This window comes from Prionailurus viverrinus, chromosome D4 (genome assembly GCF_022837055.1).
Source record: "Prionailurus viverrinus isolate Anna chromosome D4, UM_Priviv_1.0, whole genome shotgun sequence".
Taxonomy (NCBI): domain Eukaryota; kingdom Metazoa; phylum Chordata; class Mammalia; order Carnivora; family Felidae; genus Prionailurus; species Prionailurus viverrinus.
Window position 1 is genome coordinate 94,372,854 of NC_062573.1, and position 21,543 is coordinate 94,394,396.

Consider the following 21,543-nt stretch of genomic DNA (forward strand, 5'->3'; position numbering starts at 1 on the left):
GTTTGGACTTCTCAGTGTTTTTAGGCTCTTGGTTATGTCCCTCCCCATTTCCTTCATGCTCACAGCAGGATCACCTCTGTGTTCAGATCTCCCTGAGTGTCTTGCCTCCTCCAGGTCATCTTGGTGCTTCGTCCAGTTCAAGGAGCTGCCACGCCCTCTACCTGCAACCCGCCCCCCCTGGAGGTGCTCTTTCAATGTCCCTCCCCTGACCACTCTGCCCTGAGTGGGGGGCTGTGCCCTGTGCATGCCTGAGCCCGTATCAAGGGGCACCCAAGGAGGAGGTGCTCACCATCCGTGTGGACCCGCATAGCAGAGGCTGTGATGTCTGTGGTGATGGTAAAGTAGGGGATCCATAGGTCCTGCAAGGAGGGGGACAGGACTTAGGACATCCTCCCTGACGGCCAGCTCCCTGACCCTGTAGGCCCAGGAGCTTGAGGGGATGAGGAGGACGCCAAGCACCCAGACACAAGTCAGGCTCAGGCTGGCCGTAGGCTCCAGCTGAGGCACCCCAGGGTGGTCCCTGCTTTGGGGGGCACCTCGATCTGCCGGTCCTTGAAGACGCTACAGATGCTGCTATTAAAGCCGGCCCCCGAGAACATGGAGGTGATGGGGTAGGTCAGGTCCAGCACAGTCTTCACCATCGACGTCATGTCCTGAGTGGATGGGGCACACATGAGACCCCTGCAGAGGATGAGGGGCTCACACCCCGCCCCCACCTGCTGGCGAGAGTGGCAAGGTGATCCCACAGGAGCCCAAATCCAGAAAAGGGAGCAGGGACACAGCACACGTCTGTGCTTCCTGCAAACAGAACAAGAGTGTCTGGGAAGCGTCCTGAGGAGTCCCCCAGGAGGAGAGAATTCCAGGGCCTGAGCAGCAGGGCCTTGAGGTCCCGTGAGGGTGCCTGCTGACACCTGCTCAGGAGGCCGAGCTGAGGATGAAGCTCCATCCAGGACCCACACTGGCAGGTGAGTGGCAGGGACCGCTACCCCCTGAGGTCCCCAAAGGCAATAACACCCGACCCGTCAAGATTTCTCCAGGAGGGGGAGCCGCCCTGCCCTAGAATGCTCAGGGTTGACCCTCACATTCCAGCATGGCAGGCCCTACAACAGGGTCCCGGAAACAGGGCCCTGCTGAGGGTCCTCTCTGCTGAAGGCCCCCCACCCTCCCTCTCTTGTGGGACTGAAGCTCATTCTTCCCCAGTGAGGACGTGGGCCTCTTAGACCTGCGAGGAGGACACGTGACTGACCAGGCAGCACTGGCCTTGCCCCAAGAATGCCTGGGTTCAAGGTTATCTACCTTCTTAAGAGTCAGGGATAGAGAGGAAAGGTCCTCCCTGCCTCTGTGTGGACAGAAACAGATGGAGAAGCCTAAAACAGAGGCCACACAAGGGGTGGGCCCCCAGGTAAGGGGGAGCTGCCCCCCAGTGTGTTCACACTGAGATGAACAGAGTGGAGACTCTGTTCAAACAGAGGGAACCCGTGTGCTCCTAGAGGAAAGGGACCCAGAAGCACAGGACACCCCAGGGTCCTCCCTGGTTAGCAAGGCCTCACTCCTGAAGAAGCCCCTGCCTAGCACCAGAGAGCCTGCAGAGTCAAGCCTGGCGGCCCCCACAATCACATCCCCTCAGCACGTCAGGAGGCCAAGGGCCCACGCAGACAGGCAGGACAGAGGCCATCCTGGATGGGATCCATTCTGCCCTGCCGTGCAGAGTCCCACAGCCCATTGCTCACTGAGGACGACAGGGGCATCAAGCCCAAAGCTCCCTGGCCGGTCCCACACCTGCACTGGGCCAGCAGAGGTGGGGAAGGGAGGTGTCCTCCTGGCCTGTGAGCAGACCCTCAACTGAGGCTGAAGCACACTGTGCCCACACCCACTGTTCTCAGAGGCCATCCTTAGTGACGAGCTGTGTTTGCTCCTGGACCTCTCCTCGGAGTGGCCCACTGAGGGGTGTCTGGGGTGGCTCATTTCAGGGAAAGAGGGGTCTCTGGAACAGAGTTGGGGCCACATGGATGGGGCAGATAGCCTTCTCTGACACCTTCTGCCATAGAAGATGAACAATTTTCTTTTCTTTTTTAAAAGGAGAACTTGAACACTTTTGACCCCACTCATGGGGCTCTGTGCCGCCCCAGGAAAGCAAGTGGAACTGTGACAAGGGCAAACGGCATCTGTACCTTCAGGACAGAGGTGAGTCGGCCTCCCCACCAGGCTCCAGTCTGCCCACGGGAGCTGCTGCAGCGAGCTCGCTTATAGTGCGGGCTTTTTGGCCTGCATTCATCACCCGGCCAGCTATTAGCAATTTTTTCTTATTTTCTATCTTCCTGATGCCCTGGCATGTGGGGTCTTAGAGACCCGGGGAGAGGCTGTCCCCTTGCAGGGCTAGCCAATCCTTAGAGACAGCAGAAGCCTCGCCCGCTGGGAGCGTCTCTCCTGCAAACCGAGCGATCCAGAGCACACACGCCTCAGCCCCCTATGTCACACTCTCACACCAGGTCAATAACCCTCCGCCTGAATCAACCCAGGCCCAGGCACCAGACAACTGGGGACAGCCCCTACATGGCAAGCCCACTGGAATTATTCCAAAAGCCCATCCGAAGCTGTTTACCCTGCCCTCCCTTGCCTTTCCCACAGAAACCCCCATAAAGGCTCTGGCCTCGGCCTTCCCCTTGCTCCTCTCCGCTGCCTCGCAGGCATGGGTGCTCCCATGTGGTCCTGTAGGGTGGGCAACTACAGGTAACATTAAACTTTTCTTCCGGTGGTGCTGACCTCTCTGTGTTGTCTTCAGTCACCTTTATAAATTAAGACCAGGCACCAACCAGAGCCAAACCTCCCAACACTGATGTCCTTATCTCTTTTGTGCTTTCCATTCCCTCACCATCCTGTAAACCCCAATCTGAGGCCAGAGCCCTGCAGAGTGTGATCAGGGGCCAAAGGTCCCAATGCCCTCCTGCCCTCCACAGCACCACAGGGACCTGGTGCTGAGCTCCAGGGAGGGCAGAGACCCCTCACCTCAGCCCACTGCTTGGCCCGGATCCGTATCTGGCTGTAGTTCCGTTCCTCGGAGTATAGAGCGCCCATGAAGGCCCCGATGGACGTCCCTCCAACCATGTCCACAGGGATGCCACACTCCGTCAGGGCCCGGATGATGCCAACCTGGGCACAGCCTCTACATCAAGCAGGAGCACAGAGCAGAAGTAAGCACTGTTGCCAGGAACAGCACCTGCCGTGTGCTGGCAAAAGGACCCAGAGACAGTCATCCCCATCTACCTCCTCCTCCTCAGTGCCTGCCTCAAAGACATGGCCCCAAAGAGGGGCTGCGGCCATTACCGGGATGTCTCTCAGAGCCTCAGCAGTTGTGAAGCAGACACAACGCAGGCTCTACAACCACCATGATTAGAGTCCCAGGGGCCAAAAGCGGCAAGCAGCCTACGTGTGTGATGGGTGAGGGAGTAAGCAAAGTGTGGCATGCACATACAAGGGATGTTGCTTGGCCTTAAGAAGGAAGAAAATGCTAACACATGGATGAACTTGAGGACCCTGCGCTAAGTGAATGAAGCCAGACACAGAAGGACAAGGTCTCTCCTCACATGAGGGACCTGGAGGGGTCAAGATCACAGATACAGAGAGCGGAGGCTGGGGACTGGGGGTGGGGGGTGTGGGGGCAGGCTAGGGTGTAACAGGGACAGAGGTTCAGTTTGGGAAGATGGAAACGGTCCAGAGCTGAGTAGTGATGGTTGCACAATATCGTGAATGTACTTCATGCAGCTAAATTTCACATTCAAAAATATTTATAGTGGGAAATTTTGTGGCATGCATATTTAATTTTTTTTAATGTGTATTCATTTTTGAGAAAGAGAGAGAGAGAGAGAGAACAACCAGGGGAGGGTCAGAGAGGGAGACACAGACTCTGAAGCAGGCTCCAGGCTCTGAGCTGTCAGCACAGAGCCCGACGTGGGGCTTGAACCCACGGACCGCGAGATCGTGACCTGAGCTGAAGTCGGACGCTTAGCCGACTGAGCCATGCAGGCGCCCCACATGCTTATTTTAACACAATTAAAACAAAATTCAATATCACCACAAAAAAATTAAATATTCAGGTATCACGCTAAGAAATTTTCAAGAAATTGAAGACAAGATTGATAATTTGGCACAGAACTGGAAACTATAGGATAGAGCCAACCACCGCTTTACAAGTGGAAAATACAGTGTCTGAGATAAAGACCTCACTCAGCAGGTTAAGCAGCAGACCAGGCTCACTGGAGACCCATGAAGCATGGAGATGGCACAAGAAAATCCTGAGTCCCAGGACACCCCAGAACGGACATGGAGACCGCTCCTTAGAACAGACGTATGGGAGCCTAGAGCATGTGTGGAATCCGGCAGAGGAGTCCAGAAAGAGAAGGGGATGGGCGGAAACGTCTGGACAGAGGGTGGTCTGGTGCAGCCCAAGAGGGCTGGCCTCTCCGTCCTGAGGTCACAACACAACATCTACAACCCCTAACTTAGGGAAAAAAGAACAGTTTAAATCAAACAAGTCAAATTACGGAAATAATAAAGGTAAGAGCAGAAATTGATGAGGCAGAAAAACAAAAGACTCAGTAGAGAGGACCAACAAAGCTAACAAATGGTGCTCGGAGAGGACCAACTCCCGGCCCCTCCTGCGAGAAAAGGAAAGGCAGGGAGGGGGTGTCAGGAGTGAGAAAGGGCGCATCTGCAGAGATGCTTCAGTTACAAAAGTGAGAAGTAGGTGTGAACCTCGTGCCTAAGTAGGAAAATTCAGATCAAATGGACATATTCCTAGAACGACATAGTGTGCCAAACTGACAAGAGAATCTGAATTGTACTATAACCATCAATATAACCGAACCTTTCCTTTTTAAATCTCCACAAAGAAGACTGTATGTCCAGATGGTTTTACTAGTGAGTGCTACTGAACGTATAAGGAAGAGTAACACAAATTTCACATAAAACTTCCCAGAGAATAGGAAAAGAAGAGGCACTTCCCAACTCCACTCTGAAGCCAGCAAGCACACCCACGTGCAGCCCAACCTCACACAGATTCAAAGGGAGTCCAGCAGTGGGCAACACGTCATGGGCCAACAGGTCTACCCTCAGAAGACATCAGTTTTTATTTAACGATCAATGCAATTCACCACATTAACAGAATAAAGGAGAAAAATTACACGGTCGTCTCGACAGAAACACAATAACAACCATCCACGATACACACTCAGCAAACTAAGAAAAGAAGGGCGCTTCCTCCATCTGACACAGGGCACCATAGACACCACAGCCGAGATGACACTCAGTGATGACAGTGAATGCTCTCCCTCCCCTGGGTGACAGGACAAGACATGTGTGCCCCACTTCCACTCGACACTGTACTGCAAAGTCTAACCGGTGCAACAAGCCAAGAAGAAGAAACAAAAGACATATATGTATTTTGGAAAGAAAGACAAAAACTGGCTTTATTCTCAGAAGATATAACTATGTATATAGGAAATGCAAAAATAAAAATAAAAAAGTCATTAGAATAAGTGAATTTAGCACGGCTATAAGATACAGAGCATCAATTTACAAATATCAGTTGTATTTCTATATACTGGCAACAAACACTTTGAAAGTGAAATTTAAAAGAAAACATTTACAATAGGAAAAAAAATCCCATAAAATACTTAGCTGATTCTAAAAATTTATATGGAAAAGCAAAGGACCTAGAAGGGCCAAAAGCAATTTTGAAAAAAACAGAACTCAGGAATTTGCAGTGTCTGATGTTAAGATTTACCATAAAGCTGTGGCAGTGGTGTCGTGAAGGACAGACACGACAGAGCCCACATGCTCTGATGGGGGACACAGCAGCCACGGGGGAGGGACAGTCTACAACCGAAGGTGCTGGCTCAGCTGGATGACCACATGAGGAGAACAGAGCCTTGACCGGCACAAGACGTGTCAGGTGGTTCACAGACCTGAATGCACAAGCTGGAGTCACAGAGCTTCTAGAAGAAGGCAGAATGCCTTTGTGACCTTAGGATAGACAAGAACTCTCAGAAGCCCAGCAGACCAGAAGCAGTAACCATAAAAAATGGAAAATCACGCCTCATAAAAATTAAAAACTATTCATCGAAAAATACCATTGAGAAAACGAAAAGTCAGAGATTGAGAGACAGAATTACTACTAAATATTATCTGGCAAAAGACTTGTATTCAGATTATATAAATAATTCCTCTGAATCAATAACAAAAGACAAACCACCAGTTAAACATGGATAAGAATGTAAACACTACTGTACAAAATGAGATACACAAAGGGCCAGCGAGCACGTGACCTCATTAGGCCCCAGGGAGATCACCAGATGCCCTCACACACCCTTTAGAACAATTCAAAATGAGGTTAATACCAAGGGTTGGCAAAAATGTGGGAACCTGAACTTCAAACACTGTTGGTGGGGGGTGTAAAACGGCACAATGTCCCCCATGACCAGGTAGCTCCACTCCTAGGTATTTGCCCGAGAGAAAAGAACATACATGCACAAAAAGATTTGTACAAGAACAGTTATAGCTGTTTTCTCCATAACAACCCAAGCCAAAAAATAACCCGAGCGCCCATCAACAGGAGGAGCGGGGTAAGCAAAGCGTGGCAGACCATGGAATACGCTTAGCAGTGCTGCCGATGTGGCCTGGAGCACACGGACAACCTCACACGCTGGGCCCAGTGTGCGACACAAGCCAGTACAAACAGAGAAGCTAAGGAAGCCAGTGGAACACCTGCCATGAATATTCTTAGAGAAATTCGGTATTCCACTAGTGGAGGAAGGAGAGAAAACTATGAAGAAAGCACTGAGACATTAGAAATATTTTAGCAGAATAGAGCAATTAGAAGATCCATCTGAGAAAAACCATCTAGAAAGTAGAACAAAAAGCCAGGGATGGGAAATGAGGGAGAGGGAAGACCTGGTTTCTGATCATCAGGAGCTCCTGGAAGAGAGGACAGAGTGGGAGAACATAAAATACGCCCCAGAGCTGAAGTTCACGATTTCCAAATTTGGAAGGGCCTGCTGGGGCCCACCCAGCCCCGTGGATGAACACACTGCCACCAAGGCACACCAAGTCCCTTCAAGGACCAAAATGAAAAGACTCCCCCCATGGCTTCCAGAGGGGAAGCAGACCTCACAAATAAAGTGGGATTGGGCATCTCAACAGCGACACTGGAAGCTAGAAAGACAATGGCAGCACCCCCTTAGAAATTCTCAGGGAAAATTACTTCCATGTTGGATTCCACACCCAGACTGTCATCAAGGACATTTTCTGCTACACAGAGTCTTAAAACTTTTACTTCCCAGATGTCTTCTCTTAAGGAAGTGTCTAGAATATGAACGCTACCCAAATCAGGAATATGTCAAGAAAGAGGAAGGCATGGAATCCAGGAAATGGAGTTGAATGTGGAAGAGAGACCAAGAAGTTCCCAGGATAACAGTTAAGGGAAACTCCAAGACAACGTTACGGGCAGAGCTCAGAGGCGCTGGGAGACCTGGAGGGGGTGGCTCCCACACACGGTGAAGCAGAGGCCACCCGAGATGGCGAGCAAGCTGACAGGAGGCTGATGCTCCGGAGCAGTGTCTGGGCACCAATTAATGACACCCAGGAAACAGAAAAGGGCAATTGCAACAATTATTAACTCCAAGGAAGGAAATACAGCCGTACTATGCAATGTGGTATGACTGAGCCCTGAATAAGCACCACGTCATAGTAATAGAAATGGTGACAACTAGCTTGACTGGCATGGGAACCACACTGGGAACTGAGTGGTGAGGAGGGAGACAGGCAGAAGACAGGTGATGGATAGATGTACAGATGGACAGATGGATGGCCGATGACAGACAGATGAATGAAGGACAGACAGATAAACTGTGTGTATGGTGGGGGGACGGGTTAGGAGCTCAATAATCTAAAACTGAAAGAACAGAATGGCTATGCTGTTGAGAAATGCAGATGAGCAGAGAGATGACTATGCTCCAAGTGATCTTCTCTGGGATGTCTCTGGGTTTGGTCCCGGGCGAGACAGCAGACGATGGCCTCAAGGCAATGGCCACATGGCTATAAACTAAGTACTATTTTGACTAAAACTAAATTTTCATTGAAAATGCTGTTGATCGTGGCGCCTGGGTGGCTCAGTTGGTCAAGCTTCTGGCTCTTGGTTTTTCAGCTCAGGTCATGATCTGGCAGTTCATGGGACTGAGCCCCATGTCAGGCTCTGCAACGATGGTGCAGAGCCTGCTTGGGATTCTCTCTCTGACCCTTCCCTGCTCCCATGCACAGACGTGTGTTCGCTCTCTCTCAAACTAAATAAACTTATGAGAAAAAAAATTTTTTTAAATGCCATTGATCACATCATCCTGGCCTACAAACCAGGTCCAAGTCTGGGTCAGCTCTGGGCCACCTCACTGTCCTAGTCCCACAGGAAGTAGCCTGGGTCTTGCCTTCCATCAGGCAATGTTAGGTAAATCACCTCATTCTCCAGGCTGACTGGCTCAGCTTTCAAGCAAAAGCACGGCACCAGAGGGTGCTCGGATTGTGCCGCATCGCTCGGGGCAGGCCAAGTCTGGGGGTGAGCAGGACACCCTGGAGCGAGGTGGCGACTCCCCATGCTGGGGTGAGCAGGGGTGGGGTCTGTGTGTCTACCCACCCTCCTGTCAGGAAGGGTCTCAGGCCAGACGCCAGGCCTCAGAGGTTTCCAGGTGGAAAGTGCACACAGTGGGCTTGGACTGCTCCTCTGCATTATCCCGATCTTTTCTAGAGAAGAGAGTCTGGGTCTCCCTTGACCTTGAGGCTGGACGGCATCTCTGACTTTAATTCGCCAGGTGTGAGCACAGGTCTGGCTCCACAGGCAGGAGACAAAACTTTGGAGAGCACCCCCTAAGGGGGGATACTCCTAAGAGGTTTTAATGTTTCCGAGCCACCCCCCCACCCCCCCCCGCCCCTCCTCCAGCTCACTCTGAAAGGGATGTCCTTGGAACCAGGAGGTGCTGAGCCAGGCACCTTCTCCAGGGCCCACGGGAGAGAGGCCAGCAGCACCAGCAGGGCTGGGGGGCGGGGTGTATGTATAGTGCTCAGGAGGCCCTGCGCACCTCATTCGGCCAGAGCAGGGGGGGAAGCGTGAGGGACTCCACCCCACAGGGCACCCCCAGCACAGGTGTTGTGGGAGGCACTGCTCGCACCTCCTCACTGTGTCCTGGGGCTCCACGTCTGTTCCAGGTGTGTATGCCTCTTTAAATTCAGGAGGAAGGAGGCGTGTGCCACAATGACAAACACAGGGTGGCAGTTATTTGGGTTAAAAGTCCTGTAAGGAACTGATCAGCCCGCAGAACTGAAGAACGCTGTGCTACGTTTGCAAGCACACCAGGACATTGGTCTATAAAGTATGTATTAAAATGGAAAGAAACTCACCTGCAGCCCAATGGGAAGACTGGCAAAGGACAAGAACAGAGTTCTCAGAGGAAGCGTGAATGGCTAACAGATAAGCAGACACTTCTAGCAAAGACAATCAGAACAAATCTACTGCACTGGCAAACGTTAAAACCTGGGGGTGCCTATGGGAAGCACTGCTTGGCAATGTGCACCCAGGGGCTGAAACATGCTTGGTCATGCACTGGGCCTATCTATGGGGACTGCTCCTGGGACCAGCTCAGAGGCCTCTTGGTCAGCATTAGAGTGCGCGTGCACACGTGCACACACACACACACACACACACACACACACACACAGACACGCAACTGTGGGTGGGATGGGGTGGGGACTCACCTTGCTCCTCCACCCCCAAGCACCAGGGCGATGGCATTGCCAGTCAGCACCCGAGCCAGGCGGGAGAAGTCCGAGTGCCGATCTGGGGGCCTCTGGAAGACTCGCTCGTACATCTCCACCTGGGAGAGGGGTCAGCAGACGGGGAGGGCTAGGCCAAGTTCCACACACTGTGACCTGACCGGGGTGGCCTCCTCGACTCCTGACCCAAAGCCCTCTCCAGGACACAGCAGGGTCTGTCTGATACTGATGCTGACAGCACCTTGGTGCCTAGACGTGCCTGGGAAGAGGACCTCACAAGGCACATGGGTGAGGGGACAGTGTGGGCAGACGGACTACATACCCACGGGTCCAGCAGGAGACCACAGAGCCCCAGGAGAGCTGTACCAAGAGGGATACCAAGCCCAAACCCCAGCTAAGACCCTGCCAGCCACCAGGGTGGAGGGTGCTCCAGGGCACAGGCTCCCGGGCACAGCCGCCACTGTCAGGACACTGTTCACTGAGTCGTGGGGCCAGATAGGCTGTGGAGTGTGGGCAGCCTGTGGGGCCCCAGCCCCGCAAAGCCCCCAGGGCTGAGGAGGCTCCCTCCTCCCCCTTGGCAGGCTCTGGTGACCTCTCCCCCCAGCGTCCCGACTCTCCCCCAGGCTCCCTGTGGAGGTATGTGCGTGCCAGCATGTCTCTGTCAGGTTACGTGCCTCCCCTCTGCGACCCCAAAGACGGACACCTGCTGATGGACGGGGGCTGCATCAACAACCTCCCCGGTGCTGCCCCCAAAGATCAACTCAAGCAAACGTAAGCTTACAGAGAAGCAAGCTCCCCTTATCAGCACCCCAGCGACCTCAGACTACAGAGACCCAGAGAGGGAGCGAGAAGGAAATGAGCTTGGCAATCACAAGTCAGGAAGGCTGTGTTCTGGAGGCCAGGAGTTCCCGTCAGTCCAGCCCAGCGCCCAGGCCTCACCAGCTTGGGCAGGCTTCTCCGGGAGAAGACGCGGCGCGGGCAGCACAGGTGCAGGTGGCCGGAGCACCAGCTGCGCATGTTCAGCCACTCCACGGTGCGGGAGGGTGCCGGCCCCTCCTCCCGGTGCAGCAGGACCAGCTGCTTCTGGGCTCGTACGGCCGTGCTCTCCAGCATCCGCTCCAGCTGCAGGAGGGCAGAGCCTGAGGCCTCGGCGGGACAGAGGCCCCACTCTGGACGCCGCCGCACACGGGCAGGAGGGTTGAGGGCAGGGCCTTGGCAGGTGGCACCCTGGTTCTGTGAGCCGGCTCAGCCGTGGTGTGAGCTGCCCTTCGGCTGTCGAAGCTGTGACCCAGGGGTCTGCCCCGCCATATGCCTGATGCATGCTGAGCTAGGTAAGGGTGGCCACAGGGAGCTCTGGGGTGTGCAGGAAGGGAGAGGCCGCCCCCCGTCCGTTTCCCTAACACCTCCTCCGCATGTGCACACACTGTGACCTTCTCAAATGATGTGTCCGCAAACACTCCCTGCATCTCTCCCTGCAGAAGAGGAGCCCGCTTCAGAGATGGGTAATTTTTAGCTGCCCTGGGATCAGAGAGGAAGGAGATGGGGAATGTGTGCTAAGGGAAGGCAAGCCTACACTTCATACCCTTGAAGCTGGAAACAAAGTGGGCTGACGACGTAACTTCACAGCTGAGAACAGATGGTGGGGTACTCACAAATAGGAAACTAAACAGCCACAGAACCCAGTGAAACAATATGGATAAATCTTAAACACCTAAGTGTTGAGGGAAAAAGGACATTTCACAGTGATATAAAATAGGGCACTATTTATATCAGATGTAGATCTGTGAAGCTGTGCTGTATACCTCATAGTAAAACTCAGGACACTCAACTTCACAAGAGGCCACCTGCGGGCCACTTCAGGGCGCCTGCCCTGCTTTGTGCTAAAACCACCACCACAGGTGAAGACAGCAAAACGTTTCAAATCATGAAGAGAAGCTATATGGGTGTCGGCTTTTATTAGGTCTTTTCCTGGGTTCTTGAAATATTTCATTCAAAGGAAAAGACAGAGAAACAGGGCTGTGAGGAGAGCGGCCCCTGACCAGAACCTGGCCCGCCTGCAGCCCTGCCTCCACCACCCCTGTCCTTGCCACCCTGCCCTCCGGCAGCCCCGCCCACAGAGGCCCCACCCCCTGGCAGCCCCAACCGGTTACCTCGCCCACAGCGGGCTCCTGCTCTCCCAGGCCCACGATGAGGATGCAGTCGGCTTGCCGGATGCAGCGCTGGGTCCACGGTGTGAGCGTGCTGTCCGCCTGGTAGAGCACGATGCGGTGGATGTCCTCCTGCTGCCCCAGCCAGCTGGACAGCCGGTACTCGTGGATACTGGAAGGCACGGTCATGGTGCGGTGCAGATGCCAGGGCACGTGTGGACACGGGGGGTGTACGGTTGCAGGGGTTGCAGACGCGAGGGACACAAACACCAGGGGACGTGGGGGATGCAGATGCCAGGCTGTATTTGGACCTGCTGCGAGCAAGAAGCTAGGGTCGGCCAGACTGTTTTCCACACAGAGGCTGGTATACCTGTCCAGAGCAGCAGAGCCAAGGCGCTGTTTGATGTTGTCACTGGTCAGCAGTAGGACAGGGCCTGAAAACACACACATAAATTACAGAAAGCTGTCCTGGCAGCCCACCTCCCCACAGATGAGAGCACCCACTCCCTCCCTAGAGGTCCGGTCTTCTTGAGAACAATGAGAAGCCTTTCTTCTTTCAAAGAGGAAGTGCCTGTATCTGGGCGACACTTCTCTCTGTACACAGAGGAGACCCTCTGGACGGCTGAGATCACCCGGTGTAGGAGTAGGTGCTGAGCAGAGGAGCTCAGAGGGCTGTGCCAGCTCAAGAGCTCAGCAGGTGGCAGCGGGGGGCTCTCTGAACCTCACTCTGCAACACTGACATATCTCTGCAACACTGACACTGTGTGTGTGTGTGTGTGTGTGTGTGTGTGTGTGTGTGTGTGTGTGAGTGAGTGTTGGGGGCAGGGGAAGCACAGTTTGTAAAATGCAAGATAATATAATTCCCCAAATCCACATGAGTGAGGTTGGTTGGATTCCAATATGGTGTGGTGGTGTATTCACGCATGTGGAGATGCTTCTTTTCACATTTTGTTGTCTCTGAAATCAGCATGCATCTTTCATCTACGATGTCTACGTGGACACAGGTGTCAGGGCCCACCCAACCAGGAGGAACAGCATCAGGGTCCGCAGAAAGGTCACCAGGGGCTCACATGCACTGGGGGCCGCAGATGAGCACCCACAACCCAGGGATGGAGAAGACCCAGGAGTCCTGAGGGCTTTCTTCTCATTCCTGTGCTTGTACAAAGCTCTCCAAGAGCAGACAGTTAAAGGTGAGAGCTAAGAAATCACCGCATCGTATTTTAACTGGCAGCATCTGCTCTCCTAGAGGCACCCAAAATAGGGGGGTGTGTCCTACAATGATGGTGTCCCTACTGAGATACGGCTATCTGGTATGAGCCATGGGCACGCATGGACAGCTCGGACTTAAGTGACAGAAACTTGCTGGTGTAGGGAAGCTCCTCCTCTCAGGGGCTTGGGGTGAGGGAGCGGGTCAGGTTGGGGGCCTGCACTCCTGCTACCAGCTCTAGTTGGTCACCTGCACGGGCCGGATGGCGGAGGGGAGACCTCTTGGGGCTGGGCTGCATCATGTGCCTGCAAGGGTGGGCCCTGCTGTGCGCACTGCAGTGACACGTCTTGACCACCTCCTGGACAGGCAGGATGTGAGGTGACGCGCAGGCTGTGTCTGGCTGCAGGAACACTGGAGAGCCCAGCCCTGAGGCCCTCCAGGGACCCCAGACTGGGCTCTGCCTGCCCACTAGTGCATGTCTCCTTGTAGACACCCCTGCCTGGACTCAGGGGGCTCTGAGGAGACCCTGGCCTCCCACAGCACAGGCTACGGCTACGGCCAGTCAGAAGTGTGGTGACCGACCCTGTCCCTGGGAGGGGTCTGCTTATGGCCAGGCAGTGGGCAGGTCCAGGGAAGGGAGGGGAAACAGGGTGGTTCATCTGCACTTGCGTCTGTGGCTCTGTGGGGCACAGCTGAAGTGGGCATCCAGCCAGACTGCTGCTCCCCCTCTGGCCTGGACAGTCACTGCTGGCCTGGCTGCTGGACAGCCTTCTTCCCAAACACTGGAAGCTGAGGAAATGAAAACCTCCAAGTGCTAGAAGAAAATGGCCATCAGCCTAGAATCTTCCTCCAGAAGAGAAGGCAGCCTACACAAGCCTGGGCACCTGACTTTTGGCAAAGGTGTCAGCACAGCAACGGGCCAAGTTCAGTCTCTCTAAAGGAGGGTTCTGGGTCACTGAAGACAAAGTGAATCTTGACTTCTATCTTGTATTATAACCCAAAGCAACCCTAAATGGATTGTGAACTGAAAAGGAAAGGTAAAGCCGTGAAGTGTTTAGAAGAACATCTTCATGATTTGGGGGCAGGATGAAATTCCTTCGGTAAAACACAAAAAACAGTAACAATATAAGGAAAAAATTTGGGCAAAGGAAACAATCAGCAAAACCAAAAGGCAACCGACGGAATGGGAAAAGATATTTGTAAATGATATATCAGATAAAGGGTTAGTATCCAAAATCTGTAAAGAACTTATCAAACTCAACACCCAAAAAACAAATAATCCAGTGAAGAAATGGGCAAAAGACATGAATAGTTACTTCTCCAAAGAAGACATCCAGATGGTCAACTGACACATGAAAAAATGCTCAATATCACTCATCATCAGGGAAATTCACATCAAAACCACAAGGAGATACCACCTCACACCTGTCAGAATGGCTCACATTAACAAGTCAGGCAACAACAGATGTTGGCGAGGATGCGGAGTAAGAGGCTCTCTTTTGCACTGTTGGTGGCAACGCAAGCTGGTGCAGCCACTCTGGAAAACAGTCTGGAGGTTCCTCAAAAAACTAAAAATAGAACTACCCTATGACCCAGAAATTGCCTTACTAGGTATTTATCCAAGGGATACAGGTGTGCTGTTTCGAAGGGGCACATGCACCCCCATGTTTATAGCAGCGCTATCGACAATAGCTAAAGTCTGGAAAGAGCCCACATGTCCATCGATGGATGAATGGATAAAGAAGATGTGGTATATAGATACAATGGAGTATCACTCGGCAATTAAAAAGAATGAAATCCTGCCATTCGCAACTACATGGATGGAACTAGAGAATATTATGCTAAGCAAAATTAGTCAGTTAGAGAAAGACAAATATCATATGACTTCACTCGTATGAGGACTTTAAGATACAAAACAGATGAACATAAGGGAAGGGAAGCAAAAATAATAAACAGGGAGGGGGACAAAACATAAGAGACTGTTAAATAGAACAAACAGAGGGTTACTGGAGGGGTTGTGGGAGGGGGGGAAGGGCTAAATGGGTAAGGGGCATTAAGGAATCTACTCCTGAAATCACTGTTGCACTATTTAACTAACTTGGATGTAAATTACAAAAATAAATTAAATAAAAAATTTTAAAAAAGAAAATTTGGGGGCGCCTGGGTGGCTCAGTCGGTTAAGCGTCCAACTTTGGCTCAGGTCATGATCTCACAGCTCGTGGGTTCAAACCTGCTTAGGGCTCTGGGCTGACAGCTGGGAGCCTGGAGCCTGCTTCGGATTCTCTGTCTCTCTCTCTCTCTCTGCCCCTCCCCTGCTCACACTCTGTCTCTGTCTCTCTCTCACACAAATAAATAAACATTGAAAAAAAATTTTTTAAGAAAAAATGTGGTAAATTGGTCTGCATTAGAATTAAGAACTTCTGTTTGTCAAAAGACATCATTAAACGAATAAAAAAGCAAGCCACAGACGGGAAAAGATACCTGCAATATTAGCATCCAAAAAAGGAACTGTACTGAGATTACGCAAAAAAATACCCATCAACAAGGAAAAGATGGCAACCCAATAAAGATACTGGGTGACTTGATAGGCACTTACAGAAGAGGGTGTCTCCATGGCCAATAAACAAACTTCTCAGTCAGTGGGAAATACAAATTAAAGCCATAACGAGACACCACTGCACACTCACCAAAGGGCACAGAGGCAAGACTAACCACCCAGAAGAACAGACCACACACCTTCCCAGAACATTCTCCAGAACTTTATCCACGGGCGCCTGGCTGGCCCAGTCGGTGGAGTGTGCGACTCTTGATCTCAAGGTTGTGAGTTCGATCCCCACAACGAGCATGGAGCTTACTTAAACAACAATAACAACAAAAAACTCCACAACATTCTCTAGGACACACTGTATGTGAGGCCACAAAACAAGTCTTAATAAACTTTAAGACTGAATCCTACAAGTATCTTTTCTAGTCACAATGGTATGAAACTAGAAATTAGTAACAGGAGAACCAGAAGATTCACAAATATGTGGAGATTAGAAAACAGTTCTGAACTACCCACAGGTCCAAGAAGAAACTGCAGAAGAGATTAGAAAAATACCCTGGGACCAGTGAAAACACAAACACAACATTCCAAACTCCAGGGGCAGCTCGCCAGGAAAGAAGAGGGGACCCAAAACTATAAATGTACAAATGCACAGATCAAGGACCTAACATTATACCGTGGGAGAGTACCAACTAAACCCAGAGCAGACAGAGGAATGAAATAAGAGATTAGAACAGAGATAAATAAAAAGAATAGAAACACAACAGAGAAAATCAATGCAACCAGAAGTCTTTTTTTTGAGAGAATCAACAAAACTGACAAACCTTTAGCTAGATGAATAAAGGAAAAAAAAGAGAAGACTCAAATCACTAAAATCAGAAATGACAGCAGGGGGACATTACTGATTTTACAGAAATAAAAAGAAGCAGGGGCTCCCAGCTGGCTTGGTTGGTGGAACGTGCGACTCTTGATCTCCAGGTTGTGTGTTCAAGCCCCACGTTGGGTGTAGAGATTACTCAAAAGTAAAATCTTAAAAAAATAAAAAAACAACTATTAATGGAAAGAAACTTCCTCAGTATATTAAAGGCCATACATATAAACCTGAGCTGACATCACACCAGTGGCATGAGAAAGCTTTCCCCTAAGACCAGGAACAAGAAAGGGCGACCGCTCTCACCACTTCTACTCAACGTTGTGCTGGAAGTCCCAGCCAGAGCAGTTAGGTGAAAAAAAAGATATCAAAGACATGAAAATTGGAAAAGAACAGGTAACGTTATCGTAGCTCAGAAACAACATGATCTTATATGTAGAACATCCTAAAAAGTCCACCCAAAACCGTTACAACTAATAAGAGAAGCAGCAGGACACAAAAACAACACACAAAAGTCAGTTCTCTTCCTATACAGTGACAGAGGTTAAGGAAGAGGTTAAGAAAACAATTCCATTTACAACAGGATCAAAAAGAGTAAAACGCTGGGCACCTGGGTGGCTCAGTTGGTTAAGCGTCCAACTTCGGCTCAGGCCACGCTTTCACAGTTCATGAGTTTGAGCCCCACATTGGGCTCTGTGCTGACAGCTCAGAGCCTGGAGCCTGCCTTGGATTCTGTGTGTCCCTCTCTCTCTGCCCTGTCCCCCATTTATATTCTGTCTCTCAAAATTAAATAAATGTTAAAGAAAAATTTTTAAGTAAAATATTAGGAATAAACTTAAACTTGTACACTGAAAACCACAAAACATTGCTGAAAGAGATTAAAGAATTGACTTACGAACATGGGAACATGTCCTGTTCATGGGTTGGACGAGTGAATATTGTCACAATGCCAGTACTGCCCAGAGTGAACCACAGATCCAGCGCAATCCCTGTCAGAATCCCAACGAGTTTCTCACAGAAATAGAAAAGCGCGTCCTGAAACTCCTACGGATCTCAAGGGACCCTGAACAGCCAAAACAACCCTGCAAAAGAACACAGCTGGAGGCCACCTGCGTGGCTCAGGTGTGTTAAGCATCTGACTTCCGCTCAGATCATGATTTCACGGTTCCTGAGTTTGAGCCCCACATCGAGTGAGTTCAAGCCCCACTTCTCTCTTTCTGTCTCTCTGCCCCTCACTCACTTGCACTCTCTCTCTCTCTCTGCCCCTCACTCACTTACGCCCTCTCTTTCTGTCAAAGGAAAAATAAAAAAGGAACAAAGCACACTTCCTGACTTCAAAACCTACTACAGAGCTACTGTAATCAACACAGCGCGGTGCTGGCGTGAAGACAGAATGGCCCAGAAACGAACCCTCACATGGATAAAATGATTTTCAGGAGGGTGCCAAGACCACTCAATGGAAGAATGGAGTTTTTCAACAAATGATGGTGGGGCAACTGGATATCCATAAGCAAAAAATTAAACCTCTACCTAAACTTCACACCTTTTACAAAAATTAGCTCCAAAACAGATCATAAATTTAAACGTAAAACTTTTGTAAGCCTTTTGGTTTTTTTTTTAAGTTTATTTATTTATTTTTGAGAGAGAGAGAGACAGAGAGCACGAGGGGGATAGAAGCAGAGAGACAGAATCCCAAGCAGGCTCCATGCTGTCAGCACAGAGCCAGACACGGGGCTCGAACCCACAGACCATGATATCATGACCCGAGCTGAGATCAAGTCGATGCTTAACTGACTGAGCCACCTAGGTGCCCCAACTTCAAGACTTTTGAAAAGACACAGGAGAGACTCTAGGCCCTAGGGCTAGGTGCAGAATTTTTAGAAATGATACTGAAAACATAGTCCATAAAAGAAAAACACTGATAAACTGGACTTCATCAAAATTGACAGTCCTGCCTGTGAAAGCAGAGAAGGCAGCAGAGGAGGGAGCAGCGCATCTGCAATACCACAGACCCAGCAAAGGACCCATATCTGGAGTACATAAAGAATTCTCAAAACTTAGGGCACCTGGGTGGCTCAGTTGGTTAAGCGTCCTGCTTAGGGCTCAGGTCATGATCTCAGGGTTCCTCAGTTCAAGCCCCATGTTGGGCTCTGTGCTGACAGCTCAGAGCCTGGAGCCCGCTTCAGATTCTGTGTCTCCCTCTCTCTCTGCTCCTCCCCTGCTTACACTATGTCTCTGTCTCTCGAAAATAAATAAACATTCAAAAGAATTCTCAAAACTCAACAGTAAGAAAATGAACAACTCACTCAAAAAGGAGCAAAAGATAAGAAGTTATGAACAGATACTTGAGCAGAGAGGACCCACACATGGTAAGGAAGCATAGGAAGAGACACTGAGGGTCGTGAACCACTAGAGAACCCAAATGGAAACCGTGATGTGCTCTCACTACCCACCCATCAGAGCAGCAGAAATAAAAACCAACGGCAGCTCCCAGGGCTGGCAAGGACGAGGAAGAGCAGCCTTCTAGAAGGGTCAGCAGTTCTTCAGGACTGCACACACATCTATCACACTCACCACATGCCGAGACGTCTTTCCAGAGAAATGGAAACTCACAAGTATACAAAATCCTTGACACAAAAGGTCACAGAGCTTTATTCACAAAACCCCCAAACCAGAAGAAACCCAAATATCCTTCAACAGGTGAAGCGACCAAGTACATTCAGGCTATCTCTCCACAGTGAAAGGGAGCAAACTACTGACAGGTGGCACCATCTGAGCCTAGAGAGCCAGTATCCAAAGGTCATCTGCGTAGGACTCCATTTTTATGATACTCTCAGAATGATGAAACAACAGAAGCTGCCAGAGCAGAGCTGTGGAGGGGCAAGGGGCGGGGGTCTGTACCTGGAAGGGCAGGGGATGGTGTTGGTGAGAGTCTATCTGGAGGGGTGTGGGGGTGTCTGTACCTGGAGGGGCAGCAGGGGGCGGGAGGGGTCTGTACCTGGAGGTGGCAGCAGGAACACATGGGAGCCACAGTGGCACAGAGCACATGCACCCATGCATACGCATGTCACAACCAGTGACACCTGAAGGCCCACAGACCCCACAAATGTCTATCTCCTTATCCTGACTGGGTGCGACAGTTACATAACCTGGGGGGATGGTACATGGTCCTCTCTACTATCCGCAACTTCCTCGGAATCTGTAATTATTACAAAATAAAGTTTTTGTTTTTGTTTTTGTTTTTGAGAAAGGGAATAAGCTTTTAGGAAAGCAAGACATCCCTGCTATACAACTTGGAGATGCTCTGTGTGCCCCGGACAATGTGTGCAATGCCAACAGGAGATGAATGGGATTCCCCACATCTGGAGTATTTGTTACGAAACAAAGATCAAGACTGACATGGCAATGAATGCCTTCTGTATTTTAGAATTTTGTCTTCAGAATAAGTTTTAAGTACTTATAGTAGATTCTTCCAACTTTAGTAATCTTTTTTATTTGGTATTTATTTAATGCTTTCTATTATCAAATGTCTACATCAAGTAGAGAACCTTTCTCACGTTGTTTCATGACAGTGATCTAATGCTCACTGCATTTATTCTCATGTCATTCTTTAAAAGACAACCCCGGGGCACCTGGGTGGCTCAGTGGGTTAAGCATCCGACTTTAGCTCAGGTCATGATCTCACAGTTCATGATTTCAAGCCCTGTGTCGGGCTCTGTGGTGACAGCTCAGAACCCACCTCAGATCCTCTGTCCCCCTCTCTCTCTGCGCCCCCGCCCATCCCCGCTTGTGTTTTCAAAAATAAAATTAAAATTAAAAAATAATTAAAAAAAATAAAGACAACCCCTGAAATTTTCAGCATTACCATATCACAGAAAATCGATTTACTATTACTATAGTTACTCACAATTATATGAAAACTTATAAATAAAGTGTTAAGAATACATAACACTTTATGATTTGGGGAGTTCCTAAGAGTTCTCAGGAATTTCAACTCCTTGTTTTTGAATTCTAAAGTTTAACAGCCGTCAGGAATCTGGAAACACTACCCCAAGCTCCCTGACCTCAACTGAGGGCATTTTCCACGCTGTCAGCCAGCTCCTGCAGCCACAGAGTCCCCTCCGCACAGGGAGCCCCCAACCATGCTGGAGGAGCAGCTGCAAGGGGCGGGTGACACAGGCTCCCGTGACACAGTGTCTGCCATCGAGACCCTCAGAAAACTCCTGGTGGATGCTCTTCCGCTCCCGTCCTCTCCCGAGCACCCCCTCCCCGCACCCCCCGCCCAAGGCTTAGCGGTGAGGACGACACTAACTGCACTTGCAGAAGGAACCAGAAGGACCAAGAAGTAAGTAGAGGAGGGCTTGAGCAGATCCCAGGTAGCCTCGGGCAGGACTCACCGATGGCACCGAGGGCGTGCTTGAGCTCCAGGGCAAAGGCGGTGAGGGGCACATCCTCCGACACAGGCATGACCGCCACCGTAGAGAGGTTGCTGGCAGGGTTCCCCGAGTCCCACTTGCTGCCTGCAGTGTGTAGCCCAAACTGGTGACCTGCAAAACACAGGGTCGTGAGTAGGCCTGAGGGGCTGGGCGGCTCCCGGGCAGTCTGGAGGTGTGCCTAATTGTTTCTAGATGGCACCAGGGCACGGGGGCCTGGGAGAGAGGAAGGGGCACCGGGGCTTGCTCCAGGCCCGCACAGTCCGAGCTTCTCCTGCCCACCCGAGGACCACCCTACCTCTCCGCTGGAGTACCAGACCACACCGCGAGCACCTTGCGTTTCACACACACAAGCCTCAGGGGAGACTGAGAAGACAGACACAGCACACAGGAGAAAGCATGAGGCCCGGAGTTAAAATGCTCTGCCACGTGAGGCCCACCTCCTGCAGTAAGATCGACTGGGGGCAGGGGTGGGGGAGGGGGTGGACAAGCCAGTGTAGGTAGAACTTCCGGTCCCTGAGGCCACG

General features: G+C 50.9%; 1 protein-coding gene across 8 annotated transcripts in view; it reads right to left on the reverse strand.

Annotated features, from left to right (window-relative positions):
- Positions 1-21,543, reverse strand: part of PNPLA7 (patatin like phospholipase domain containing 7) — a 64,077-nt gene that overhangs the window by 3,496 nt on the left and 39,038 nt on the right. For all 8 annotated transcript variants that reach the window (XM_047830579.1, XM_047830581.1, XM_047830580.1 and 5 more), the window contains 8 exons: positions 20,981-21,130; positions 12,331-12,394; positions 11,964-12,132; positions 10,753-10,935; positions 9,796-9,914; positions 3,007-3,163; positions 537-653; positions 290-359 (listed from right to left, as the gene is read on the reverse strand). In XM_047830579.1, the coding sequence (XP_047686535.1) occupies positions 290-359; positions 537-653; positions 3,007-3,163; positions 9,796-9,914; positions 10,753-10,935; positions 11,964-12,132; positions 12,331-12,394; positions 20,981-21,130 (1,029 nt within the window). The remainder of the gene's footprint in view (positions 1-289; positions 360-536; positions 654-3,006; positions 3,164-9,795; positions 9,915-10,752; positions 10,936-11,963; positions 12,133-12,330; positions 12,395-20,980; positions 21,131-21,543) is intronic.